This window comes from Amblyomma maculatum, chromosome 8, assembly GCF_055883805.1.
Source record: "Amblyomma maculatum isolate TAMU_Amacu chromosome 8, ASM5588380v1, whole genome shotgun sequence".
Taxonomy (NCBI): Eukaryota; Metazoa; Arthropoda; class Arachnida; order Ixodida; family Ixodidae; genus Amblyomma; species Amblyomma maculatum.
The window spans coordinates 35,707,175-35,732,137 of NC_139351.1; the positions used below are offsets into that span (position 1 = coordinate 35,707,175).

The 24,963-nt window shown below is 47.2% G+C and overlaps 1 protein-coding gene across 1 annotated transcript in view; it reads right to left on the reverse strand.

Moving 5' to 3' along the window:
* LOC146180974 (alpha-(1,3)-fucosyltransferase C-like) overlaps nt 1-21,444 on the reverse strand; it is a 30,437-nt gene extending 8,993 nt beyond the window's left edge. The window contains exon 1 of the mRNA XM_084575677.1: nt 21,095-21,444. Within this exon, the coding sequence (XP_084431803.1) occupies nt 21,095-21,444 (350 nt within the window). The remainder of the gene's footprint in view (nt 1-21,094) is intronic.
* Between the last annotated feature and the right edge of the window lie 3,519 nt (nt 21,445-24,963).

Sequence of the window (24,963 nt, forward strand, 5' to 3'; positions counted from 1 at the left end):
GGTTATTCCATTCTAAAATTGATTAAAGCAGAAACGATACCTTATACACGTTAACACTAAGCACATAAGGCATAACTGCAAAGGGGTGGTTAGTACGAGATGACAGTCTTTCGGGTGACTGAAGGTTAAAGTAAAAGTTATAAATTATTCCCTTTTTTACATAAGTAGAGACGTATCAAAATGGGGAAATTTGTTGCATTGTTTCAGTAATGAAGCGACATGGAAGAACAACGTAAGTAAACAATTCTAGAATACATGTTATGGCCACGCGTGATTTGTTTCTTCTTCGACTCGAAACTAGGATGAGTCAAACGTGCGGACTTTTCAGCATAACATTGAACACGCGCACTGGCGAAACAGTGGCCAAAATTTGTTGGAAGGTGCAATCTTTCGTGTTTAGCAAATTCGCACCCGTCCCAACGTGCCTAAAGCTTCACAAGGCAGCGAAAGAGAAGCTGGACATCAGTATTTGAATGTGGAGCAAAGCAGCCTTCCTCCAAAAGCGCACTAAACGTTCTGATCCTCGCACTATCCAACAGACCTGTTGAGCTGGTAGAAGCGGCTCTGGCATCGCAATACAGCGTATATCTGCGGCGTCGTACGGGAAGAGCATCCTGAAGTTGCTTTGGCACGATCACCGAACCTGGTCAAAGAGTATGGACGCTATTCCCAAAACGGCCAGAGAGAAGCTGAAGGTGCCACCGCTGCTTCCAAATGTGCACCAGGTTCATGACCAGCGCACATCTAGGAACAGAGCCTAAGCGCTGTAGGCTAAGCTTGAAGAAATGCAGGAAGTTTTCTGTATGCATACGCGTCTAAATGTGGGAATGGAAATGCCGTTGCAGATTCATGGGAGAGCGGAGGACCGCTCTCGTGCTGCAGCCTTGGACGTAGAGACGCGACCGAGGCAGCTGAGGTAGCCACTAAGCTGATTCTTCGTCGGACCAAAATCGTTGTTAGCAATTCTAAATCGCCGATCCCGAATTACGACGCGGGTAGAATATCCACGGCAGCAGTAAGGAAATATCAGTCGGCCATATGTGCCTACAGCGCAGGTGGCTTTGGTTTGGACGTCAGTGCATCTAGGTTACAACGCAACGAGAGTGGGCACACGCTGGTGCGAGCTCTTGCTTTGCGATATCGCATTGCAGTTTTGTGAGGAAAGCCCCTGCAGGTCGTTGAACAACTTGATACAAAGGATCTCATTATTCATTACAGGTTGTAATTTCAGTCGTATCGTGCAAAATTATGAAACGCCTTGTAAGAAATATTGTTGAGGACATCATGTTCTAGTACTCTCACAAAATTAAGTAGTAAAATAGACCCTCGACATGATTATGCTGCTTCTACAAACAGGAGTTTGTCAGTGTCAGTACTCCAGACCTAAACAGATTTGAAAAACTCCTCCTTCGGTGTATTGGCCGTTGCCCGCCTCCTGACGGCAGCTTATTCTTCGCCGCGCTAGCACGTTACAGCGCTCTCATCGCTGCTGGCTCGTTTCTTGCATCGGCTTGTGTTTTTATTGCGAAAGCAATACTAGTCTTCGGTAGCCACGTCCACGGCCGGACTCGAGGGAGAGTGCGCGCTCTTTAATACGGCATTCTCAATCGCCGCGGAAGCAATGGGAACTTTTCTCCTTAAGTTACGCTTTCCGCCGCCGCAAGGTGCGCGACCTGCTCACTCTTCGCTCCGCGTCTGCTTCACCGGCGACGGGTGGTTTCGCGCTGTCGCCCGCGGGTTTCGTGGTGAGTGCAGCCCCGAAATGAAAGAACACCGAACGTAGATGCTGCAGCGGCATGTCGCCAGTGTACTACAGACATGCACGGAGTCTTATATATATATATATAAACATTGATCGCTCAGCGGAAACTCGACAAGCATATGACATACACTGCGGCGTGGTAGCTACTTTTGTTGGTTTTAATCCGAATTTTTCCCAACCCTGCACAATAATAGCGATAAAAATGAAATGAGCAGTGGTCACATTCAAGCTTCTTGAAGCCTAATATGACAGCAACTCGTCTGCAACGGCAAAACCGTCTTTCAGCGCTATATGCGAAACCATCCAAATAGTCCCGAAGATGAAAATAATTTTAAATATGTAATTGAAGTTGCATAATGCTTGCATGACAAAGTATTAGTATAACAGTCAAAGTAAACGCTGTAAGTTTGAGTTTTCAATGTTATAAAAAATTATTATTTTCATTCTGAAAGTACACATTCCTTTATTGAAATCTTTACAAGATATTATGCTTATTAAGAAAGCAAACAATGATTTGATATTCATGACACCATTTGTGCTGGAACGAGGCCACTAAACGAGGCAGGTAATAATCGATTGCAGTGGCTAACAAATAAGTTATATCAAGGGGTTGCAATTTTCAGTTTTTATTTTCAGAGAAATCGGCGGACGTTTTTCGGTATTTATTTGAGAACTCAGCTTTCGTTTTTTTTTTTTGGTTAAGATTATTTTCTGCTGAAGAAATAGCGGCTTTTTCGATGAGATAAGAGGCATTCGTTTACAGTTTCAAGTGACGTAGTGTTCATTTCGGCTTTTCTTTTTCTTGCGTGTTTTTTGTACTTTTATTTAATGTACAGTTGGTCGTATATACAGCTAAGCTCCTGGAAGAAAATGATATTACATTGGTGAAAAGTAGCGTTGTGACAAAATGCGTATGTAAAACAAATTCACACTCTGGACAAACGATTAACTGAAATATTATTCATTATGATCAAATGTTTACATAAACCAAATCACTTAAAAACAAATGCATTCTCTCGGCTTATGTCTGAGAAGTTTCACGTAACAAGGAATTGGCGGGCTTTGGTCTTCGTGATTGCCTGGAAGCACTTGCGCTGCAAACGCTCTCTCTCCTTCGTCCTTCGAAGTGCCTGCCTTGACGCAGGCGCCTCTCCTCGGACGCTTGATATACTGACCCTTTTCGGTTTAAACTGAATCTTTTAAAATGATTTCGGCGTACGTTTATCGGTATTTTTCGGCTTAAACTGCAAAGTCCACCCTCTAGATATATCGTAGGTAGCAGTTATATCTGCTATATCGAGAGTATATCCAAGAAACTTCTAAAGCGTTAATCAAGGACACTCTCACTGAAGACTCATTTCAAGCCCTATTTCGACCCCATTGAGGCTCTCTTGGGGAAAGTAAGGCTAATGTGCGGAAGGGAACGACGTGCTAGATGCGACGGCCGTAACAGGGGCACTTGACTACATTGTCAAGACAGACGTTTCATGTTTGAGCAAAATGGAGGCGCCTTGCGTCGATGCCGAAGAAATCATTTCTGCTCTGCCGCAATCAGTAACCGAGAAACGGAAGAAAGTGATGGAATCTCCTGCCATATCCCATTACCCAGTGTCACATATATTCCGGTTTAACTTACGTCGCAGGATATATTGCTAAGTTATTCAGTGAGTTCGGGTATGGCGTACGCTTGCGCTATTCTTGAAACTAGCGAAAGAAGACCCATGTACGCTCTTTTACGAGGACAATATTCTAGTAGACTGCATTATCCGAAGCCAGAGTGTGTTGCCGTATTGGACAAGATTTTTTTTTTGTTTTTTGAAAAAGGTGTCGTGCACCTACTACACACAAATGCTCTCGAAGTAAGATCCTGATTCAACCAGCACTTGAGAACTCACCATTGAGTTGCCCGGAAGTAATTGACAGCAATCATGCTATAAGGTCCGCTTCCTTAATATCTAAAAAAATTCTCAAAATCCTTCTTGTCAATTAAGTCAAGAAAGTGAGACAGGAACGAGAGGCCAGCTCCTTATGTGCACAAGCCGTCCAGGAAAGTTTTTGAGACTGTGAATTTTCTATCCGCAGGTTGCATTTTGATGAATAGATGAATATGCAGTACGATGTACTTTTAAGGATAATGTTTTTTTTACTTGCCGCTCTTTTCAATTGTGCATAACTGTTTATGCCCATTTCCTTGATTAAACGTTATTTTTTATCTATGTATTAAACCGACTACGTCTGTCATACATGTGCGTCAGTCGCAAGACTATACATATACATATTCGGTCTTTCAACCGACATTATTAGGTTTGATCGAAGCTAGAACAACCCACTCCACAAGATAACTGAAATTTTAACTATATGCGTAAATATTTGCTCCTTACTCTGAATCAGACACGCCATGAATTTTTGCTGGTGCTGCTTTTGCTCTGAACGAAAACAGTAGCGGTTGACAAAATCTCCACACATCAGTTTACCATGCACTCGTGTCAGGTCGTCCTACATCTACTTACAGCTTTCAAAGGCACATTGCATAGCCTTGTACATTTATTTTTCTACGAAATTTAGAGGCAAAAACTGTTCAGGTAAGTGTAGCCGAAGCTTTCTTCGACCATGTTCGGCCGCACTGAAGAAGGCGCGCACGTGCGTTCGCGGATTATTGACATTCTATTCCTCATACACGGTAAATCACAGACGCTGAATACGGCGTCTTTGTATAAACCATAAGGAGTGAAATGTCGGAACCTGCCGGTTGCAACTGATGCAGGAGGAGCGAAGGGCGAGCGCGCGTTTCCCTTGTGCGTGAACGGCGGTAGCAGAAGAGCAGCAGTGGGGCGGTGGCCACCCCACCGAGGCGCAGCGGGAGGTGGAAATAGACCCCATTCGAGAGGCCGTAAGAGAAGAGAAGCGCGCTCTCCCTCGAGACCGGCCGTGCCACGTCTTACACACGTGACGTTGTGACGTCACACCCCACGTGACACTAGGGTGTGGGCTGGCAGGAGCTGCCAACTCGGGTCTCTCGTTTCACATGGGACGGTTATGCCAGAATCAGCAGAATCAGCCTGCTAGGACCCTGGCATTCGCGTTACCTCTGTAGGCCACGAAGGCACGTTCATGCGGCTTGGCTAAAGCGGGGCTTTAATGTGGGCTGAGGAAGAAGAAAAAGAGAAGAAGAACGCTCGGTCACCTGCAGCTAATGCTTTCGCTCGATATTTGGTTCAGCAGCGTTGAACTCTTGTAATTTTTATTTGGCGCGTGCTTATCGTGACACGAGGCACTGGGTTACCGACGATGCTGCACAGACTACCTCTGAAGACGCCGCTGAGTTCACGAAACGTTTTATGCTGATTCTCCGGCATTGCCGACCCGCGAGAGGCCTAGCCAGGACAAGCTTCGCCAAGCTAACATGGTGGTGTGCAAAAACTCGGCATCCTTGCCACCGTCTGCTCTCCGACCGCTTTTTAGTGGGTGATTGCCGTGATACAAAGACTGTAATCTATCGACTGTGAAACAAAGTGCTCCAAGAAACGGTGTTGAAGCCTCGCTTGAACATCTGTAGTCTGCGTAACAGTCAAATGTTCACTGCTGCCACTAAAATGGGTTGAAATCTATGGGCGGGTGACTCGTGTTCCTCGGTGCAAACATCCCCTCTTTTATTCGCGGTTACATTACGTGCAGCGACCGAGATAGCCAGTATAACCAGCATTTTTATGGACTTTTCCATCCATTGACACATACGCAATTATGCCAGTTCCTATTCACTGTGCAGCGACAGGCTGCTATGTCCGCAGGGAATTGGGGGCTGCCGAGGTGCAATGGCTTTTTCATCGCCCCGGGAAGCCAGCTTATCCAGTTGTATCTAATTAAGTGCCTTGGAAATATTTGTTTACTTCTCGTAAAAGGAAGGCAATCTCCAGCTAAAGGTATCAACAGTCATTCTGGGAAGCAAACTTCCTGATTGTTAATTTACGTCCTACTGATACGGTATCGCTACCATGGCAATGGTTGCGGTGAAAATTTATGATTATATCGGGCCTCATGTATTTTGATAGCTTCATGAAAGACACGACAAATATTGCCTGTACTAATGAGTGGTTTCCTCCGTGTTTTAAAGAGGCCCTGCGACGCAATTGAAGCATGTAGTGTTTATTATTTCTATTCGTAACATACTAAATGTCGATGTCCTAACGAAGAGGGACATTTGATCTCAGGCTACAAAAATGTTCCTTTCGGCTTGGTGGTATCGAAACGCAGCAGGGATTTGCGGTAGCAAACATGAGGTAGAAGAGATTGCGCGCTACCTATGGTTGGCTGAGCATCTCAACCAAAAATGGGTCAGCTTTGAGCGTCGTGAACTAGTCGCATCGCAAAAGTGCGACAATTGCGCTGTTTCCGGTTTAAGAGGTATTTCGGGTTCCTGCTCAAACTTCCAGTACCGAGATGGCAACAAAGGAAAACATAAAAACCAGATTACAGACTTTGGCCGAGAATGGGAGGGCAAGTGCACAGTGGAAGACGGGCTGCAAATGAGGGTGTCAGGGCCACGGTGGACAAGAAATGAATTACAATGTGCCTTCAAGTTCCCCTTACTTGTACTCATTGCGACGTATACGCGTAACGACGACGCCCTAACAACACGCCTCTGAGGGTTACCCAATCTTCGCTACCTTTGCCCAAGGCACGGGTTTTCACTTTTCGTGCTGTCAATGCAATACATATTTTAAACTGTCCTCTAGAGCGCATGAGGAACTCATTATTTGAAAAACTCTTCAGGGCAAAAACAGTCACACTGCTCTTTTCTGTGTAGGAAACCAGGCAAAAGCAATGCGAAAGTACCAGTGCGTTTGTAACAGTTTTTTTTTTTCACTTTTATTCCTTACAAGGAAACGGTTCCTAAGTGACGCTTTTTTCTATTCGCCGCATCGCATCAATGGTGGGAAAGAAACTGTGTAGTTTCTAATTCGTGAAAATCATGTCCAGCAGCTCTCAGCCAACAGGGAACCGGTAGATTATATAATATACACGTATGTAGTAATGCTCATCGTAAAAAGGAACTATCTTCAACAATTGCAGTTTTATTAAAAGATTCTAAATTGGTTTATGCGCACATGACTTAAACTGAACTTGAATCGTCTAATATTATGCAAGCTGAAATGTGTGCAACTGCTTTAGTGTTTTTTTTTCTTCTTCTCCTTTGATGTCCGCACATGCAACCAGCGATAGCAAAAAATACCTGAAAGTGGGCAAGCAATGGCTCACTGGTGTCCTCTGCGGTTAAAATGTACCATCTCTGATTTCTTTCGTTTTCATGAATTTTAGACGGAATGCACAAGGTAGACGCAGTTCATGGCACTGCACATGTACAGGCACCCTTTCATCATCTCCACACTTCAAAGCTAGCTGCCAACTACTGGGTTCAAAATGCGGTGCAGCAATGAAAACGTTCATTGAAATCTGTGTAATTCCACCAATTCATTCACTCTGGCCCAAAGCTTCGAAATAGCCTCGTGTGGAAGTATAACATTGAAAATGAGCTCTATAATGAAGAGACCTATACTCCTTCGTCATCCTAATAATAATACAATAATTGGGTCACAGGAAGGGAAAGGCGCAGTATCTGTCACGCTCGCTCTGTGGACACCTGCACCACGCCGTAAGGGAGGACAGAAAGGTAGGAGTGAAAGTGGAAAGAGAGAAAGGGGAGCCTTAGTGAAGTGCTAGGAAGTAATTTCGACCACGTGGGGATCTTTATCGTGCGCTGACATCGCACAGCACACTGACGCCACTTTAGTTTCGCCTCCATCGAAACGCAGACGCCGAGGTCGGGTTCGAACCCGGGAAATCCGGCACAGTAGTCGGGCGTCTTACCACTGCACCACCCCGGTGTGGCTCCTTTGTCATCTTTAATGCCACATTATAGCAGCAAACATTACTCCCCTTGTTTAAACTCCTTCGGAGGAAGGAGCCAAAATACTTATCAAAGGATTACTTAAGAGTGTTATTAGGTGCCACGATAACTCCTTAGGCCCCGCCGGGGTGGCGCAGTGGTTACGGCGCTCGACTACTGTTCCCAAGGACGCGGGATCGAATCCCGGCCTCGGCGGCCGCCTTTCGATGGAGGCGAAAAGCAAGGTGCCCGTGTGCTGTGCGATGTCAGTGCACGTTAAAGAACCCCAGGTGGTCGAAATTTCCGGAGTCCTCCACTACGGCGTCTCTCATAGCCCGAGTCGCTTTGGGACGTTAAACCCCACAAACCAACCAACCATAACTCCTTAGTGACACGGCATATACTCCAAAAAGAGCCCTTGTCCTGAGAGAAGTAAAATGTTTATTCTTTTCGGCAGATGAGAAAAGTGCGTGCGGCGTCAAGCATATTTGGCCTTTTGTTCCATGCTCTAAGGGGGTGGTTCACAAAATTCCCCTCTCTTGCGGCAAGTGCTACGTGGAGCAAACTGGGCGATGCCTGAATGAAAGGCTTTTGGAGCACAGCAGGAAATGTCGTTCCCTGCAGGGTGCAGAAAACTTGGCGAACCATTGCCTGAAACACGAGTGCAGCCCATATTTCCAAAACACGGTTATTTTGGCGCGGGCAACAGAAAAAAAAAAAAGCGTGAGGTAATTGAGGCCTTTCGGATGGTTTCTGGCAAAGAAGGCGATTACGTTAGCACCCCTTCCGCAGCCCTTTCCCGCCGGGAAATAGATATTTTGAGAAGAGACAAAAGACTTGCATGAGGATCACCCGCGCGTGTCTGTTAGATGCGAAGGGGGGGGGGGGGGGGGCGGTTGAATGCGATTTCATCCCGGGCTTATATAAGGTGTTTATTTTTCACATTTTCATGGTTTCATTCCTTAGTTGTTCTTGCTGGTACAGTGCACTGTTATGATTTATGTGTATACACGATCCTCAGATTACGTCGCGTGCTTGTGTTTCCTTTTTCCTTTTCTAAGAAATAAAACTTCAATTGGTAGATTACGCTTAACCTCAGCATTTGTCCTGTTCCTTTGTCCGCGTAAAACTAACCAGCGCAGCATTTGTGAGGAGATATACGTGAAAGTGTGTGAAGGTGCCTAAAATGTGTGGAGCTTCCTTCTTGGCTTTATAAATTACGCGTGCTCCCTCCCCTTCATCTTGGCTCGCGCGAAGGTAGCGCTACAAGTTCTTACTTTATATGCTCGGCTTGAGAGTGAGCCTTGAAAGGATGGCAGAAAGCCAAGAACGAGGGATTCCAAGACAGCGAGGCAGGGAAGCGGTCATGCTGTCAGCAAGCGGAACGATGCATCCGTGGCGAATACGGAAGACGGAGCGGAGCCCTACCAGGACGAAGACGGAAGTGGTGCTCCCTGTAAAGAGGTAGGCTGCTTGCTTGAGTTGTTCGCCACGCGTCAATGACTCTGGTGCCGCTCCTGGTTCCGTTAGGAGCCGCATCTCCCTATTCGTGCCCTACTTTGTTTTTCATTGTCACGCCGGGTAAAAGCACCGTCCTTCTTCTTTTTGTGATCTAATTATAGCGCTGCCGCAAGCCTCGAATGTATGTTTCACTCTGCAGTGTCTTGTGATGTTGTATCGTTCCGAAGGGCTTTTTTCTTAACCCTGAATAAACTGGTGTTTTATTGCGAAAGCAATACTGCTAGCACTTCGAGTCTTTGGCTTGTCGTGGCACCTCCATACATGACCTTTGACATGACCGTGTGACGTCACGCCAGACCGAGAGACGGGGCCCCAGCTCGTGCCATCGGATGGTGGCGGTGAGTCCATACAGGATTGATTGATTGATTGATTAAAACTTTAATTTCCACCGATTTAGGAGGCCCCCACTCCCCGTTCCTGGCACACAGGAGCCGCAGCGATGACGTAACGTCATTTTCACGTGACCGTGTGACGTCACGCAAGACCTAGTCCTTAGTCGCGGAGGTTCCAGCCCCCGTTCCTCAGGCCTGCGTGCCAGGAGCGGGGAGTAGGGGCCTCCTAAATCTGTGGAAATTAAATTTTTAATCAATCAATCAATCAATCAATCAATCAATCAATTAATCAATCAGAGACGGGACCCCAGCTCGCGCCATCGGATGGTGGCGGCGAGTCCATACACGGCGCTGTGCCGCAGCCGAGAGAGGGTGCTCGCTGTTTGTGACGTCACGCTAGGAGGATAAATGGGGCTGTGGCTCGGCTCCTCGCAGTAGTCGGGGCGCAGCCGCCAAACAAGGCGCAGCCAAGAGTATTAATGCTTTCGCAATCTTCCAGGCTTAACCAAGCTAAGCCTTCAGCCAAATTTTTTATACAAACTGTGAATTTGTGATTCGTCGGGTGAAACCATTTCTCGTGGACCCGTTTTCTAGAAGGCGGAGCTTTCAATTGGGTGCACAGGAACTATAGTACTACAAAAAAAAGTCGATCCCGACCGTGGCGGCGACGTTTCGATGGAGGCAAAACGAAGTGGCGTCCGTGTGCTGTACGATGTCAGCACACGTTAAAGATTCTCAGGTGGTCGAAATTTTTCCGTAGCCCTCCACTACCAGCTTGCCGTTCTCTCTTTCCACTTTCAATCCCACCTTACTCCCTTTCCTTACGGCGAGGTTCAGGTGTCCACAGAAAGTGTGACATATACTGTGCCTTTCCTTTCCTGTTAACAAATTATTATCATTATTATTATTATTAAATTTCCATATATGTTTAAAAAAAGGTGTTAAGCAAGGAGGCCCATTCTGCCCGGTTATTTAAATGTTTTTTCTTTCCCTCTCTCTCTTAGGCAAACTTCCGCATTTTGCGTGACTTCAGTGAGCGTTTACGTCCGTAAACTAGTCTCGATCAAAATTCTTAATAGTAATATTAATTGGTTCACAGAAGAGGAAAGGTATCGTAACTGTCACATGTTTTTCGTGGACACCTGACTGCACCGTAAACGAAGGAGGAAGGTGGGAGGGAAATCTTCGACGGATCCCTTTCGCACAAGTGCCCAAACCCGTAATTTTTAAATAGAAAGTATTACTAGCCTAGCGGCGCCGATTTAGCCTGCCTTCGCAAATGACTTTGAATGGCTGCAGCAGAGCTATGTGACCACGCGACGGACCACGTGACATTACGCATCTGCAGCCGCGTGCGCCAACACCTGCCTGTTGTTGTTGTGGCTGTAGGAAGAAGGAAACGAAAATGCACGCGCCTGCTACTGGCTCTGTAGCTAAGCCACCTCCGCTGCTGATTTATTGATTTATTTGTAGGAAGGGAAAGGCGCGGTAACTGTCTCACTTGCTTTCTGTGGACACCGCAACCGCGCCGTAAGGGAAGGGAGGACGGTGGGAGTGAAAGTAGAAAGAGAGAAAGGGGAGCCGTAGTGGAGGGCTACGGAGTAATTTCGGCTACCTGGGGATCTTTAACGTGCGCTGACATCGCACAGCACACGGACGCCTCTTCGTTTCGCCTCCATCGAAACGCAGCCGCCAAGGTCGGGTTCGAACCCGGGTACTCCGGCACAGTAGTCGGGCGTCTTACCACTGCACCACCCCGGCGGAGCACCTCCGCTGCCTAGTGCAGACAGAAGAGAAAATAGAGAAGAAAAGGAAGAGGGAGAGGAAGACGCTTCTTCGTTGGTGGACAACGGCTGTTATAGCGGCGCACCTCCGCTGCCTCGTGCAGACAGAAGAGAAAATAGAGAAGAAAAGGAAGAGGGAGAGAAAGACGCACGCCGCTACAACAGCCGTCGTCCACCACCGAAGCAGTGGCAGGTGCAATGACGGCCTACAACAGATAAACATTCGGTGGTGAGCTAACCCGCGCCGCAAGCGGCGGTGACCTACCACACCTGCCTATCACTGCAGCTGCTGGGTTGTCGCAGCGGTTCAGCCTCGCCACGCTGAAGCAACCGCGCAGCGTAGCCTACTGTCTCGATGCAGTCTTCGCTCGCTTAATAAAAGCTGGTGTCTGTGCGCTGCTTATTGAGCATCTCGCAAGCTGGTGGACTTGCGTCCCGTCTCCAAAGCAAGTCGGCAGGAACAGACGTCCTCGAAAGCGTGTGCTTACACAAGTCGGGCCAACTCTCATTATCGGCAAATATTGCTGACCGTGCGAGAGATTCAGCAGTCGACACGGAGCAAACGATCTAAAAATTCTAGGGGGCACTTAGCATCACTAAACCATAGCATGTTTCATTCACAGTGACTAAACCCGCGCGGTGGCTCAAAGCCCTCCACTATGGGACCTCTTTCTCTTTGTTTTCACTCCCACCTTAACGATGACGGGCTAACGTAAGCTACCAGCCACCATACAAAGCCTCGCTTTAACCGAGCCGTATAAACATGCATGCGTGGTCGAGGGATTACGTGAATGCAAGGATCTTGGCAGGCTGATCTGATATCAACCTCCGTTAAGACAGAAGCCCGAGTTGGAAACTCTTGCTGAACGCAATGTCAGGCAACTACGTCTAGTCAGTGCCTGGCCTTTTCACCTGCAATATACCGCCTCCCATGTTGCAAGGACGGACGGAGGGGCACGATCCGCGAGCAGAAGCATTAAATGCTATTGCCTTAAAAGGCAGTCGAAACCGATGAGGAGCGGGAGCTTCGCCTGGCTACGTAAAAGCAGTATCACGTCACTTGTGCATAAAGGTTTTCAAATATACATAAAAAATATTTGACAAAGCGTTTACCTAGCTAAGCCGAATCGAAGTCAGCGGCATAATAATAATAATAATAATAATAATAATAATAATAATAATAATAATAATAATAATAATAATAATAATAATAATAATAATGTTACGATGAAATAGCAAAGGGGTGTTTATTTACAGTGATATGGCAGTGGGATAAGGTGAAGCCTACTAGCCCCAGGCACCAACGCTTTTTTCTTTTCCTCTCCCAGGCCATCACAACCCTTCGTCGTCGTCAGTGGCGTGACATTTCCCCCCTACTCAGACGAAGCCCTCTGGGCGTGTTCGTGAGTCGTGCGAGGCTGACACGGCTTCAAGCGGGCAACATGACATAGTTCGGTTTTGGCAGACCGACGACCCGATGCTGTCAGGCGGGCTATTGCATAAGTTAAGTCACTGATGCGTTTGACAACCACATATGGTCCGTCATAGTGGGCCAAGAGTTTTTGATGTAGGCCACGGCGCCGAATTGGGCGCCACAGCCAGACTAGATCACCTACAGAGTACGTGACCCTCCGGTGACTGGCATCGTATCGCACTTTAGAACGTTCTTGTGAAGCACCAGACCGTAATCGGGCGATTCTCCGAGCTTCTTCGGCGAGACAGAGGGTCTCAGCCAGGCAGGGATCTTCACGGCTTGTGAAGGGCAGGATAGTATCCAGGGGGTAGCGTGGCGGTCTGGCATAGAGAAGGAAAAATGGACTGTACCCAGTCGTCTCATGCGTGGCGGTATTAAACGCATACGTGATGAAGGGTAGTATGGTGTCCCAGTTCTTATGCCCTGCGTCCACATACATGGCTAGCATGTTGATAAGCGTTCTGTTCACGCGCTCAGTCAAGCCATTTGTCTGGGGATGGTATGGCGTCGAGTGTCGGAAAGTTACGGAGCATAAACGCATGAGCTCTTCGATAACATCAGCAGTGAATTGTCGGCCCCGATCAGTGATGACAATTCGTGGCGGCCCGTGTCGTAAGATGACTGAGTGCAGCAAGAAAAGCGACACCTGATGCGCCGTAGCAGATGTAAGAGCGGCGGTTTCACAGTAACGTGTGAGATAGTCAACGCAGATTACAATCCAGCAATTTCCATCCACGGACTTCGGAAACGGACCTACGAGGTCAATGCCTACTTGATCAAATGGAGCTGTCGGGGTCTTCACAGGGTGCAGCAAGCCAGATGGAGTTGCAGTTGGACGTTTGTGGCGTTGACATTGCTCGCAACTGGCAAAGTATTGTTCAATCGTCGAGCGCATTCTGGGCCAGTAAAATCTTTCTTGAGCACGGTGGAGTGTTCTAACCGATCCCAAATACCCAGAAGTTGGATTATCATGCACAACATGTAATACGTCCGTGCACAGCGTCTTGGGAACTACGAGTAAGTATCGCTGGCCGACAGGCGAATAACTCTTTTTCCATAGGAGGCCATCACGCACACAAAAACGGCTTGTAGGTACGCTGGCTTCGGCGGCGGCAGAGGCTGCAGACTGCTATCATTTTGCTGTTCCGTTTTGAAAACACTCGTGTCGGGAAACGCTGGCTCGAAGGTCGATATATAATTGTCGAAATCGTCACTGTCAGGTCCACTCGTGGCCATTGGCATCCTAGAAAGACAATCTGCGTCTGCATGACGCTCCCGCTTTTGTACAACCCGGCAATGTCATATTCCTGTAACCGGAGGGCCCAGCGTGCGAGGCGACCACATGGGTCTCGGAGGTTCCGCAGCCAACAGAGTGAATGATGGTCAGTTACGATAGTAAATAACCGTCCGTACAAATATGAACGGAAACGCTGCACAGCGAAAACTACAGCCAGGCATTCCTGTTCGGTGACTGTGTAGTTTCACTCCGGCTTGCTCAGGGTACGACTTGCGTACGCGATAACATGCTCTCGTTCATCGTGCCGTTGGACAAGGACTGCCCCGAGACCAATTCCACTAGCGTGCGTGTGCACTTCTGTCACTGCAGCAGGATCAAAGTGACGTAGGATGGGTTTCGACATTAAAAGAAACTTCAGCTGACGAAATGACGCGTCGCAGTCTGGTGTCCAGTCAAAAGTGGAGTTTTTGTTGAGAAGGCACGTCAATGGGTAAGCAACGTCAGCAAAGCGATGTATAAAGCGTCTAAAATACGAACACAACCCTAGAAAACTGCGCAACTCCTTCACTGTCTGCGGGGGTTTAAAAGACTCAAGAGCGGCAGTTTTCTGGGGATCCGGCATTACACCATCACCATTGACAAGGTGTCCTAGCACCAGCGCTTGGCGCTCTCCAAAGCGGCACTTTTTCGAGTTTAGAATTAGGGCGGCGTAGTGCAGACAATTCAAGACGCGTACTAGACGGTCATTGTGTTCTTGGAAGGATTTCCCAAATATGACGACATCGTCCAGATAGCAAAGACAAATGTTCCATTTTAAGCCGCGCAAAACTGTGTCCATAAAGCGTTCAAATGTGGCTGGCGCATCACACAGCCCGAATGGCATAACATTAAACTCATAAAGACCATCTGGCGTTACGAAGGCTGTTTTTTTCTTATCCGCAGGGTCCATTCGAATTTGCCAGTAGCCAGATGTGAGATCAAGAGAAGAAAAATAGGACGCACCAGAGAGGCAGTCGAGGGCATCGTCTATGCGAGGAAGAGGATAGACGTCCTTTTTCGTAACAGAATTTAGATGCCGATAATCGACGCAGAATTGCCACGAACTGTCTTTCTTGCGTACAAGAATAACAGGGGCAGCCCAGGGGCTAGATGACTCCTGTATCACCTTCTTTCGTAGCATGTCCTCCACTTGCTCATGAATGACTTTGCGCTCAGATGGCGACACGCTATATGGCTTTTGACGAATGGGACGAGCCGAACCTGTGTCGATAGTATGATGGGTCCGATGTGCAGGGCGAGAAGTCGGTCCATCTGTTTGAGAAAAGTCAAACATATGCGAAAAGGGTAGAAGAATATCCACAAGAGTACGGCGTTGAGGTGAGCTGAGATCGGCGCTGATCATGCGGAAAATCGAAGTTTCATCAATAGGCAGAGGTACAGTGGCACTCGTAGCATCTGTGACCAAAGCAACGATGTGAGGCGCATCGGGTTCAGAGGAGGCAAGCTTCAATCCCGTTGGTAAAACTGCGGGCTCGGACGATGGATTGATTGTCCATAACGAGGCACTACCGTGATGCACGGAGATCATACAGTGAGGGATAATAACATTTTTCTTCGGGCATGCTGAGTGAACAGGGTGCACCACGGCCTGAAATGAAACCTGGTCAAGACGTGGAGCGGACACGGGGACGAACATGGCAGACAAAGGTGGAACTACTGTGTCTTCGGTAGTACTAAAAACTTTCTTCATTGTGGCCACTTTCAAAAAGAGTCGGCAGATGCGAGCCGTCAAAATGAACCTCTTGACTTCGGCAGTCCACGGTAGCGCCACAAAACTTCAAGAAGTCCATTCCTAAAATGATGTCATGCGTAGAGTGGGTTAAGACTACGAATTCGGCTTGAAAAACTGCACCCCCCACAGACACTTGCGCACTACACACATTCAGTGGCCGCAACGCCTCTCCACTCACACCACAAAACGTTGAAGCACTGTCATATTCAAACATCACTTTGCGTCCCAACAAGCGCCTAAACTGATTACTCATCACAGACACAGTCGCACCCGTATCCACCAAAGTTAATGTATACACACCATCAATAAACACACGATTTTGTTTTTCAGCATTATAGTTGGAGGGATGTTGGCACACAGCACATTTCCAGCGGCCTCACCCCCATTGGTCGCGCTGGTTAGTTTTCCTGCTGAGGATGCTGAGGCGACATGGAGCGCCGTCATGGTGATGGAGAATGACGCGCACGGAAGGCGGGTGTTGGAGTAACACTTCTATCAGATGCAGGGGAGTGGTCGCGGATATTCTGGTTATGGATGTTGCGGTAATACCCACGCTGAGTATTTGATTGTTGAAAAACGGGATTGTATTGTCGATTGTTGGGCACTGTTGGAAGCGTCGGACGGTTATAACGAGGTGGGAACCTACTGCGGCAGTATCTGGCGATGTGACCTTCGACGCCGCAGCGGTAGCATATCGGCGGAGAAGGTAGAAAATGCTGTTGCGAATAAGAGCAGGGAACAGCTGGGTGCGTCGTAGGTCTGGCTGAATGCTCATACTGCTCAGGAATTCTGGTGGATCGAATGGAAGATCTATGTGCACTTGAGGCGACGTCATACCTTGGGGCGTCAGGCACCGACGCATTCCGGTTGGCGAAATGCATAGGAGGATAGACAATGGAAGCTGCAACTTCAGGAGCTTGTGGGAAAGGCTGAACGGTAATCGCTTATGGTGGTGAAGCCGCCCGTCTACATACCCTCTGGACAGAGACCTCAGCAGATTCGTGCAGGGGAAGTGGGTTGAGCCGCAGGAGTTCTTCCCGCACGATTTGCCGGATCGTCGACGGAAGATCTAATTGGGCGTGGTCATCAAGGCTGGCCACGGTAGGCACGTTGGCCAGCCGCCCAAATTTTGGCACAATACGACGCGTTTTCAGAGCTTGAAAAGCGCGGATGTGTTTAATGACATCGGAGGCGGTTTCAAGGCTGTCTTTGGCGATTAAAAAGTACACGTCAGCCGCGATACCCTTCAAAATGTGGCCGACTCTGTCTTCTTCGGTCATGTTGGAATTGACACATCTGCACAATCTGAGGATCTCTTCTGTATAAGTGGTACAAGTTTCATCCGGCAATTGAGCTCTTTGGGGAAGGGTCTGCTCAGCCCACTTTTTGCTCGGTACAGAGTCACCAAAACGCTGTTTGATCTTGGTGGCAAACCGTTCCCAAGTTGTCAAATTGTCCTCGTTATTCTCGAACCATGTCATAGCCGTGTGAGTTAGAAAGAAGACATTTGTGAGCATGGTGATAGGGTCCCACGGGTTGTACCGACTAACTCGTTCATAATGAAGTAGCCACTTCTCAACATCTTCACCTTCCTCTCCTGCAAACGGTCGTGGTTCCCGGTAAGGCTGGCAGGGAATAGGGCTGGAGGGGGCAGGCCTGTCACCAGCCTGGCTTGCAGCGTCGCGGCTGGCACGGTTAAAATCGGTGTGGTCCATGATGGTTGGAAGCGGTGGCAGTCCAGCAAGGCGGCGACTACGTCAAAACTCCAGTTGTTCTTGCTGCGCCGTACTTAGGGATCGAACGGAGCACCTTCCACCAAGTTGTTACGATGAAATAGCAAAGGGGCGTTTATTTACAGTGATATGGCAGTGGGATAAGGTGAAGCCTACTAGCCCCAGGCACCAACGCTTTTTTCTTTTCTTCTCCCAGACCATCACAACCCTTCATCGTCGTCAGTGGCGTGACAATAATAATAATAATAATAATAATAATAATAATAATAATAATAATAATAATAATAATAATAATAATAATAATAATAATAATAATAATAATAATAATAATAATAATAATAATAATAATAATAATAATAATAATAATAGTAAAAATACTTGGTTCACAGAAACCAAGTATTATTACTCTTTTTTGTGAATGATTGATTGATTTATAGAAAGGGAAAGGCGCGGTAACTGTCTCACTTGTTTTCTGTGGACACCGCAACTGCGCCGTAAGGGAAGGAAGGAAGGTGGGAGTGAAAGTGGAAAGAAAGAGGAGCCGTAGTGAAGGGCTACGGAGTAATTTCGACCACCTGTGGATCTTAACGTGCGCTGACATCGCAGAGCACACGGACGCCTCTTCGTTTCGCCTCCATCGAAGAGGCGTCCGTGTGCTGTGCGATGTCAGGGCACGTTAAAGATCCCCAGGTTGTCGAAATTACTCCGTAGCCCTTCACTACGGCTCCTCTTTCTCTCTGTGAACACCTCAACCGCGCTGTAAGGGAAGGGAGGAAGGTAGGGAGTGAAAGTGGAAAGATAAAAAGAGGAGCCTTAGTGGAGAGGTACGGAGTAATTTCGACCACCTGGGATCGATCTTTAACGCGCACTGACATCGCACAGCACACGGACGTCTTTTTTGTGGGCCCCTTAACCATTCCGTAAGAAAGAGAGGTAAGTGTAAAAGTGGAAAGAGATTAAGAGGAGCCGTAGTATTGGGCTACGAAGTGATTTCGGCGACCTGAAAACCTTAAGCGTACACTAACATCGCAAAGCACACGGGCGCCACAACATTTCTCCTTAATCGAAATGCAGCCGCCGGTGGTCGGATTCAAATCCAGGTCCTCCGGAACAGTGGGCGCTCCCCCACGCTGGTGTAGTGGTAAAACGCTTGACTACTGTCCTGGAATACCCGGGTTCGATCCCGACCGCCGGCAGCTGCGTTTTGATGGAGACGAAACGAAGAGGCGTCCGTGTGCTGTGCGATGTCAGTACACGTTTAAGAACCCCGGGTGGTCAAAATTTTCAGAGTGCTCCGTTATGGCTTCTTACCATCTGATGCACTTTGGGACGTTAAACCCTACGAACCAAACCATTTTGTCAACTCAAAAGACACACGGAGCTCACGAGGCCGGGCGCCTGGATCATCTATGGCGACTGCTGTTTTCAAATTGTCGAGAACTGTTTTCTTTCGTTGGCACCTGCTAAAAGCATTTAACCGGCATTTAAAGGTCCCTGGTTCGTTCTCGGGCTTTGGCAGCGACATATATGGCCTAATTAAAGAACGCCGTCAGCCGCAAGACTATGTGACTTATCGAACCTCGAGCCTATGCGCAAGCGCGTCGCTCGAGCCAAGGCTGCGCACTTGATCTTTATTTTTCACAGCAGCGAAGTCTATGTGGACAGTGCGAGCGCCATCTGCTTCAGCATAGCAACGGTTGAGTTATGGTTATCACATGACTAGGTCGTCATAGATGCCGCGTTGTTTCTCCTACGGATAAAACACGCCCGCACGGCGAAGAAGCTACGGAGGGGATTAGTAAAAGCTTTTGCTTTTAAAAGATGTCTCCCAATACTACGACTCTCCTTTCTCTCTATCCATTTTTGACTACCTCTCCCTCCCATCCGTTTAGTGAGGTGTCCAAGGGAGCAAGTGCGGCAGATACTGCGGATTTCCTTTCCTGTGAACCGATTATATCACTTAAGAGGAATCAAATTATATGGTCGGAACATCGATGGTGGCAGTGAAAACTTTATTTCTTGAAGACCAAAAGAAAATTGTTTTGCCGTCGGGCACTGTAGGTAACGAGTGCGTACAGTCTACCAGCCAGAGCTGCTCCAACTATAAACCCCAGTACCCATCTGATATTCGTAAAAATTAAAGAGCACTGCAGAATTTACATTGGAGTAATGCGAATGCACGGATGCTGCTATTGGTTGCTTCTGACTGCTTCTAGTAGCTTAATTCACTTCCTGTTTGCCCATTTTAGTCTTTGGTACTTTCAAATTGCGCGCCAATCTCTTCCTATGCTCTTTTTTTCGGCTCTACTTCCGATTGCGTCACATCACATCCTTGACGTCATATCCACAACGGCACCCGTTTTCCTCTTTCCGCTTTCACTCCTCTCTTCCTCCCTTCCCTTCAGGTGTCCACAAAACAAGTGTGGCAGATACTGCGCCTTTCCTTTCCTCTGAACCAGTTATTCTAATTAATTACTTAATTAACTTATCGGCCTAATTATTTTTTCTGCAGCAACATTAAGTCAGCCTCTATCGATTGAAACTACTCATTAGCCTCTACCGCTTCTCAATTACCCGCAACTGCTGCGGACACGGTTTGTGGACAAAAATTTGTGAACATAGCTAAGAAAAGGACCTCGGTTAACAGCATTTAATGGCTATAAAAGCAGGTCTGGTCTGCCCCCCACAAGCTAAAGGCTTGCTAAAAATCCCAGAAATGCAACTTGGGAAGGCGGAGCTTTTTGAACAGCATTTCTAAACTACACAAAACAAAGGTATGTGTAACTGGGTGGACGCAGGCCTATGATTATATCGTATTGTCTTTTGGAAAGAACAAAGCATTAGTAGCCCGACACCAGCCAAGAAGAGCGGTGTGGGAGGCCTCTTGACAGCAAGAACTTTGAGATCCTTGGAGAGTTTTTGCTTGAGCCATTAACTGGAACTATTACCCGGAAACTAACGTTTATTTTAAGGAGAGAATGCAGCAATGATCTTGAGCGCTTGTACATCGAATTCCCTGAATAATGCCACGGCTTAGGACTTATCAATCCGCATTTACTGTTAAAACACATGTAAATGTTTCTCGTTCACAGTATTGAAGACATGTTCTTCAAATCTACTGCACAATTCAGAGCGGTATTTCGCTGCTGTGGCTTGTACTTCAAAAGGCTGTTTTTACTTACATTTACAGAACCCCAGATGGTCGAAATTTCCGGAGTCCTCCATTACGGCGGCTCTCATAGCCTGAGTCGCTTTGGGACGTTAAACTCCACAAACCAACCAACCAGCTTCATGATACACTCAAGTTTTAGAAAAGGCAATTGTAGCCAATGTATATGCATAACATGAGGAGGAAAAATGATAGCGAATGATAAAAGGAAGAATGATAAATGCAGCGCATTTCTTCTGATGTCAAGGGTAGTTACCTTTTATTTCAAAGAGTCTTTGGATACACCACGAAAGAATTTCAGCAAAGTAGAAGACTGCTTTCCATGGACGGAAATTCAACAGGTGTCCTAATAAAGTAAGACATTGTTATCTCGCACGTCATGAAATGATGCCCAGAAAAAACTCACCTGTATGTAAAGGTCCAGTTGAAGATTTGCTTGAGATCCTTGAACGTGTCTACAGGAGTGTGCCAAGGAGGCTCGAGGGACCAGAAGACCCATTTCTGGAACGGGGCCCGCTCCTTGGGCAGGTCGTTCGGCCTTAAATCACGGGAGTAGAAGACCACGGCGTCACTGACACTCAATGTACTACGCACGCCGCTGAGATAGCAGCGATAGGTGCAGCCTTCATTCTGGAGGTGTGGGTCTTCTTTTTCTAGACCTGACTGCCAGCCACGTTCCACTTTAGTCCAGAAGAGTATCCTTGGCAGGTCACGCTTCACACGAAGGTAGAATGGAGTCCGAGCCCACTTCTCCATTTGGTCCTCTGCAAGCAGAGCCGACCGCTGTACTGGCTTCCAATTTCAAGTCAAGAAAAACATTACAAAGCGAAATCACCTCTAGGTTATTCGGGAAAGTCGTGTCCGCAAATCGTGACCCCAACCATTGTGTCTTTCTCATGATCGTAAAGGGGGACTCCAAAGCGCTTTCCACGTGCCGCGGCGCCAATGCCAGCGTCACGGCAGGTGTCGCAAAATGGAATGGACCTACTACATGTTCCTGGCACTGGCTCGCGCGGACTCTGAAAATTGCAAGCCGTGAAACAAACAAAAAAACAGGGAAGAGCTAAGGCACCCAATCCGTGAAGAAAATGAGCAGGAGGAGCGAAGTAGACTTCAGCACGAGAAGAAAGGAGTCGCTACATCCCTACGCGTGTAGCGCTCGCGCTCACGCGTCAATACATTTGCATGGCTTAGCTCTACTAGGCTAGCACATGCGTAGGGAAAGCATGTGTGCCTGGCGCTGGGCTCTAATCCCATCCAAACCGGTGTAATCCGACAAAATCCAGTCTAATCTAGTCTAATCCAAACCAATCCAGTCGAATCGAATACATTACAAGCACATACAGTTAATTCCTGTCATATACAATACAACCAATCATGTTCAATCCAATTCAGTCTTGCCCAATCCAAACCAGTTCAATCGAGACCATAGAGTTCCTTACACCAACTATCACTAACTAGAGGGAAAGCCGAGGGCGCAGCACTTCAGCCACCATGGGCGCGCTAAGAATCATGGGCCGGTGCGCTACTTGTTGCGGGACAGTCTGTTTTTCTCGGGTACGTGGAGTGGCGTTCATCATCATCATCATCATCATCAGCCTGATTATACCCACTGCAGGGCGAAGGCCTCTCCCATATCTCTCCACCTAACCCGGTTCTGTGCTAGCTGCATCCACTTGACCCCTGCGAACTTCTTAATCTCATCCGCCCACCTAACTTTCTGCCGCCCCCTGCTACGCTTTCCTTCCCTTGGAATCCAGTTTGTTACCCTAAGCGACCATCGGTTATCCTCTCTTCGCACTACATGTCCTGCCCATGTCCATTTCTTCTTCTTAATTTCCACTAGAATGTCGTTAACTTGAGTTATTTCTCTGACCCACTCTGCACGCTTTCTATCTCTTAATGTTACCCCTACCATTTTTCGTTCCATAGCCCTCTGGGTTGTCCTCAACTTAAGTAGAACTCTCTTGGTTAGCCTCCACGTTTCAGCCCCATAGGTGAGTACAGGCAAGATGCAACTGTTGTATACTTTCCTCTTGAGCGATACCGGTAAGCTGCTAGTCATAATCTGCGAGTGCTTGCCAAACGCGCTCCATCCCAATCTTATTCTTCTTGTTATTTCTTTTTCATGATCCGGATCTGCGGTTACTACCTGTCCTAAGTAGATATATTCGCCTACTACTTCCAGTATTTCGCTACCTAATGTAAACTCCTGTTCGTTCCCGAGGCTGTTGAACATTACCTTAGTCTTCTGCATATTGATTTTCAAGCCTACCTTTCTACTTTTCCTGTCTAGGTCATCAATCATTATTTGCAGTTCATCCCCCGAGTTGCTTAGCAAGGCAATGTCATCAGCAAATCGCAGATTACTGAGGTATTCTCCATCTACCCTTATCCCTAACTGCTCCCATTCCAAGTCTCTGAATACTTCCTGTAAACATGCTGTGAATAGTACTGGGGAGATTGTGTCTCCTTGCCTAACACCTTTCTTTATGGGAATTTTGTTGCTTTCTTTATGTAGAACTATGGTTGCTGTGCAGCCACTATATATACCTTCCAGCACTTTCACGTACGGCTCGTCTACCCCCTGATTTCGCAATGCCTGCCTCACCGCCGAGGTTTCAACTGAGTCAAATGCTTTTTCGTAATCAATGAATGCTATGTATAAGGGCTGGTTATATTCCGAGCATTTTTCTATCACCTGATTGATGGTATGGATATGATCGATAGTAGAGTACCGTTTCCGAAACCCTGCTTGATCCTTTGCTTGATTGCAGTCTAAGGTTGTCCTGATTCTATTAGCGATTACCTTAGTAAATACCTTATACGTAACAGACAGTAAGCTGATTGGTCTGTAATTTTTAAGTTCCTTAGAGTCCCCTTTCTTGTGAATGAGGATAATGTTTGCATTCTTCCATGCTTCCGGTACCGTCGATGACACCAGGCACTGCGTATACAGGGTGGCCAGTTTTTCTAGCACGATATCCCCCCCGTCCTTCAGCAAATCTGTAGTTATCTGATCCTCTCCAGCTGATTTCCCTCTTTTCATAGTTTCTAGTGCTTTCTTGACCTCTTCCTTCGTCACTGGTGGAACGTCTGACTGTTTTTCCCTACCGCCAATCTCATTACGGTCCTGACTACTTTGGCTACTGTAGAGATCTGTATAGAACTCCTCGGCTACTTTGACTATCTTGTCCATATTAGTGATGACGTTGCCCGCCTTGTCCCTTATCGCATACATCTGGTTTTTGCCTATGCCCAATTTCTTCTTTACCGCTTTAAGGCTTCCCCCGTTCTTTACAGCATGCTCAATTTTCTCCATGTTATACTTCCTTATATCGGCCACCTTGCGCTTATTGATTAGCTTTGATATCTCGGCCAATTCGATCTGGTCTGTTGGATTGGAAGCTTTCATACTCTGGCGTTTCTTAATCAAATCTTTCGTCTCCTTAGACAGCTTACCGGTATCCTCTCTAACTATCCTACCGCCTACTTCTACCGCGCACTCAGTAATGATATCTCTGAAATTATTGTTCCTTGCCTCTAGGGTAATGTCGCCATCCTCAGTTAGAGCTGAATACCTATTCTGTAGCGAGATCCTGAATTCTTCTGCCCTCCCCCTCACCGCTAATTCGTTGATGGGTTTCTTTCTTACTAATCTATTGCGTTCCTTCTTCAGATTTAGGCTAATTCGGGACCTCACCATCCTGTGGTCACTACATCGAACTTTCCCGATTACCTCTACATCCTGCACAATGGCGGGGGTTGAACACATTATGAAGTCGATTTCATTTTTAGTCTCTCCGTTAGGACTTTTCCATGTCCATTTTCGGTTCTTCCGTTTGCTGAAGAAGGTATTCATGATTCGTAAGTTATTGCGCTCTGCAAACTCAACTAGTAACTCCCCTCGGCTATTCCTAGAACCAATGCCGTAGTCACCTACTGCCTTGTCTCCTGCCTGTTTTTTCCCTACCTTGGCATTGAAGTCGCCCATTAGTACAGTATACTGCGTCTTTACTTTTCGCATTGCCGATTCTACATCTTCGTAGAAGCTTTCAACTGCCTGGTCATCATAACTACATGTAGGTGCATAGGCCTGTACAACCTTCAGTTTATACCTGGGTGCAGCGGTGGCGTAGCGGTAGAACATCCGCCTCGCATGCAAGAGGACCGGGGTTCAAATCCCGGTGCCGCGCAATTCTCCACCGGATGAAAAAAAAAAAAAAAAAATCCGCGTGTCGATGGAATTGCATATACAGGTTTGGGGTGCGACCT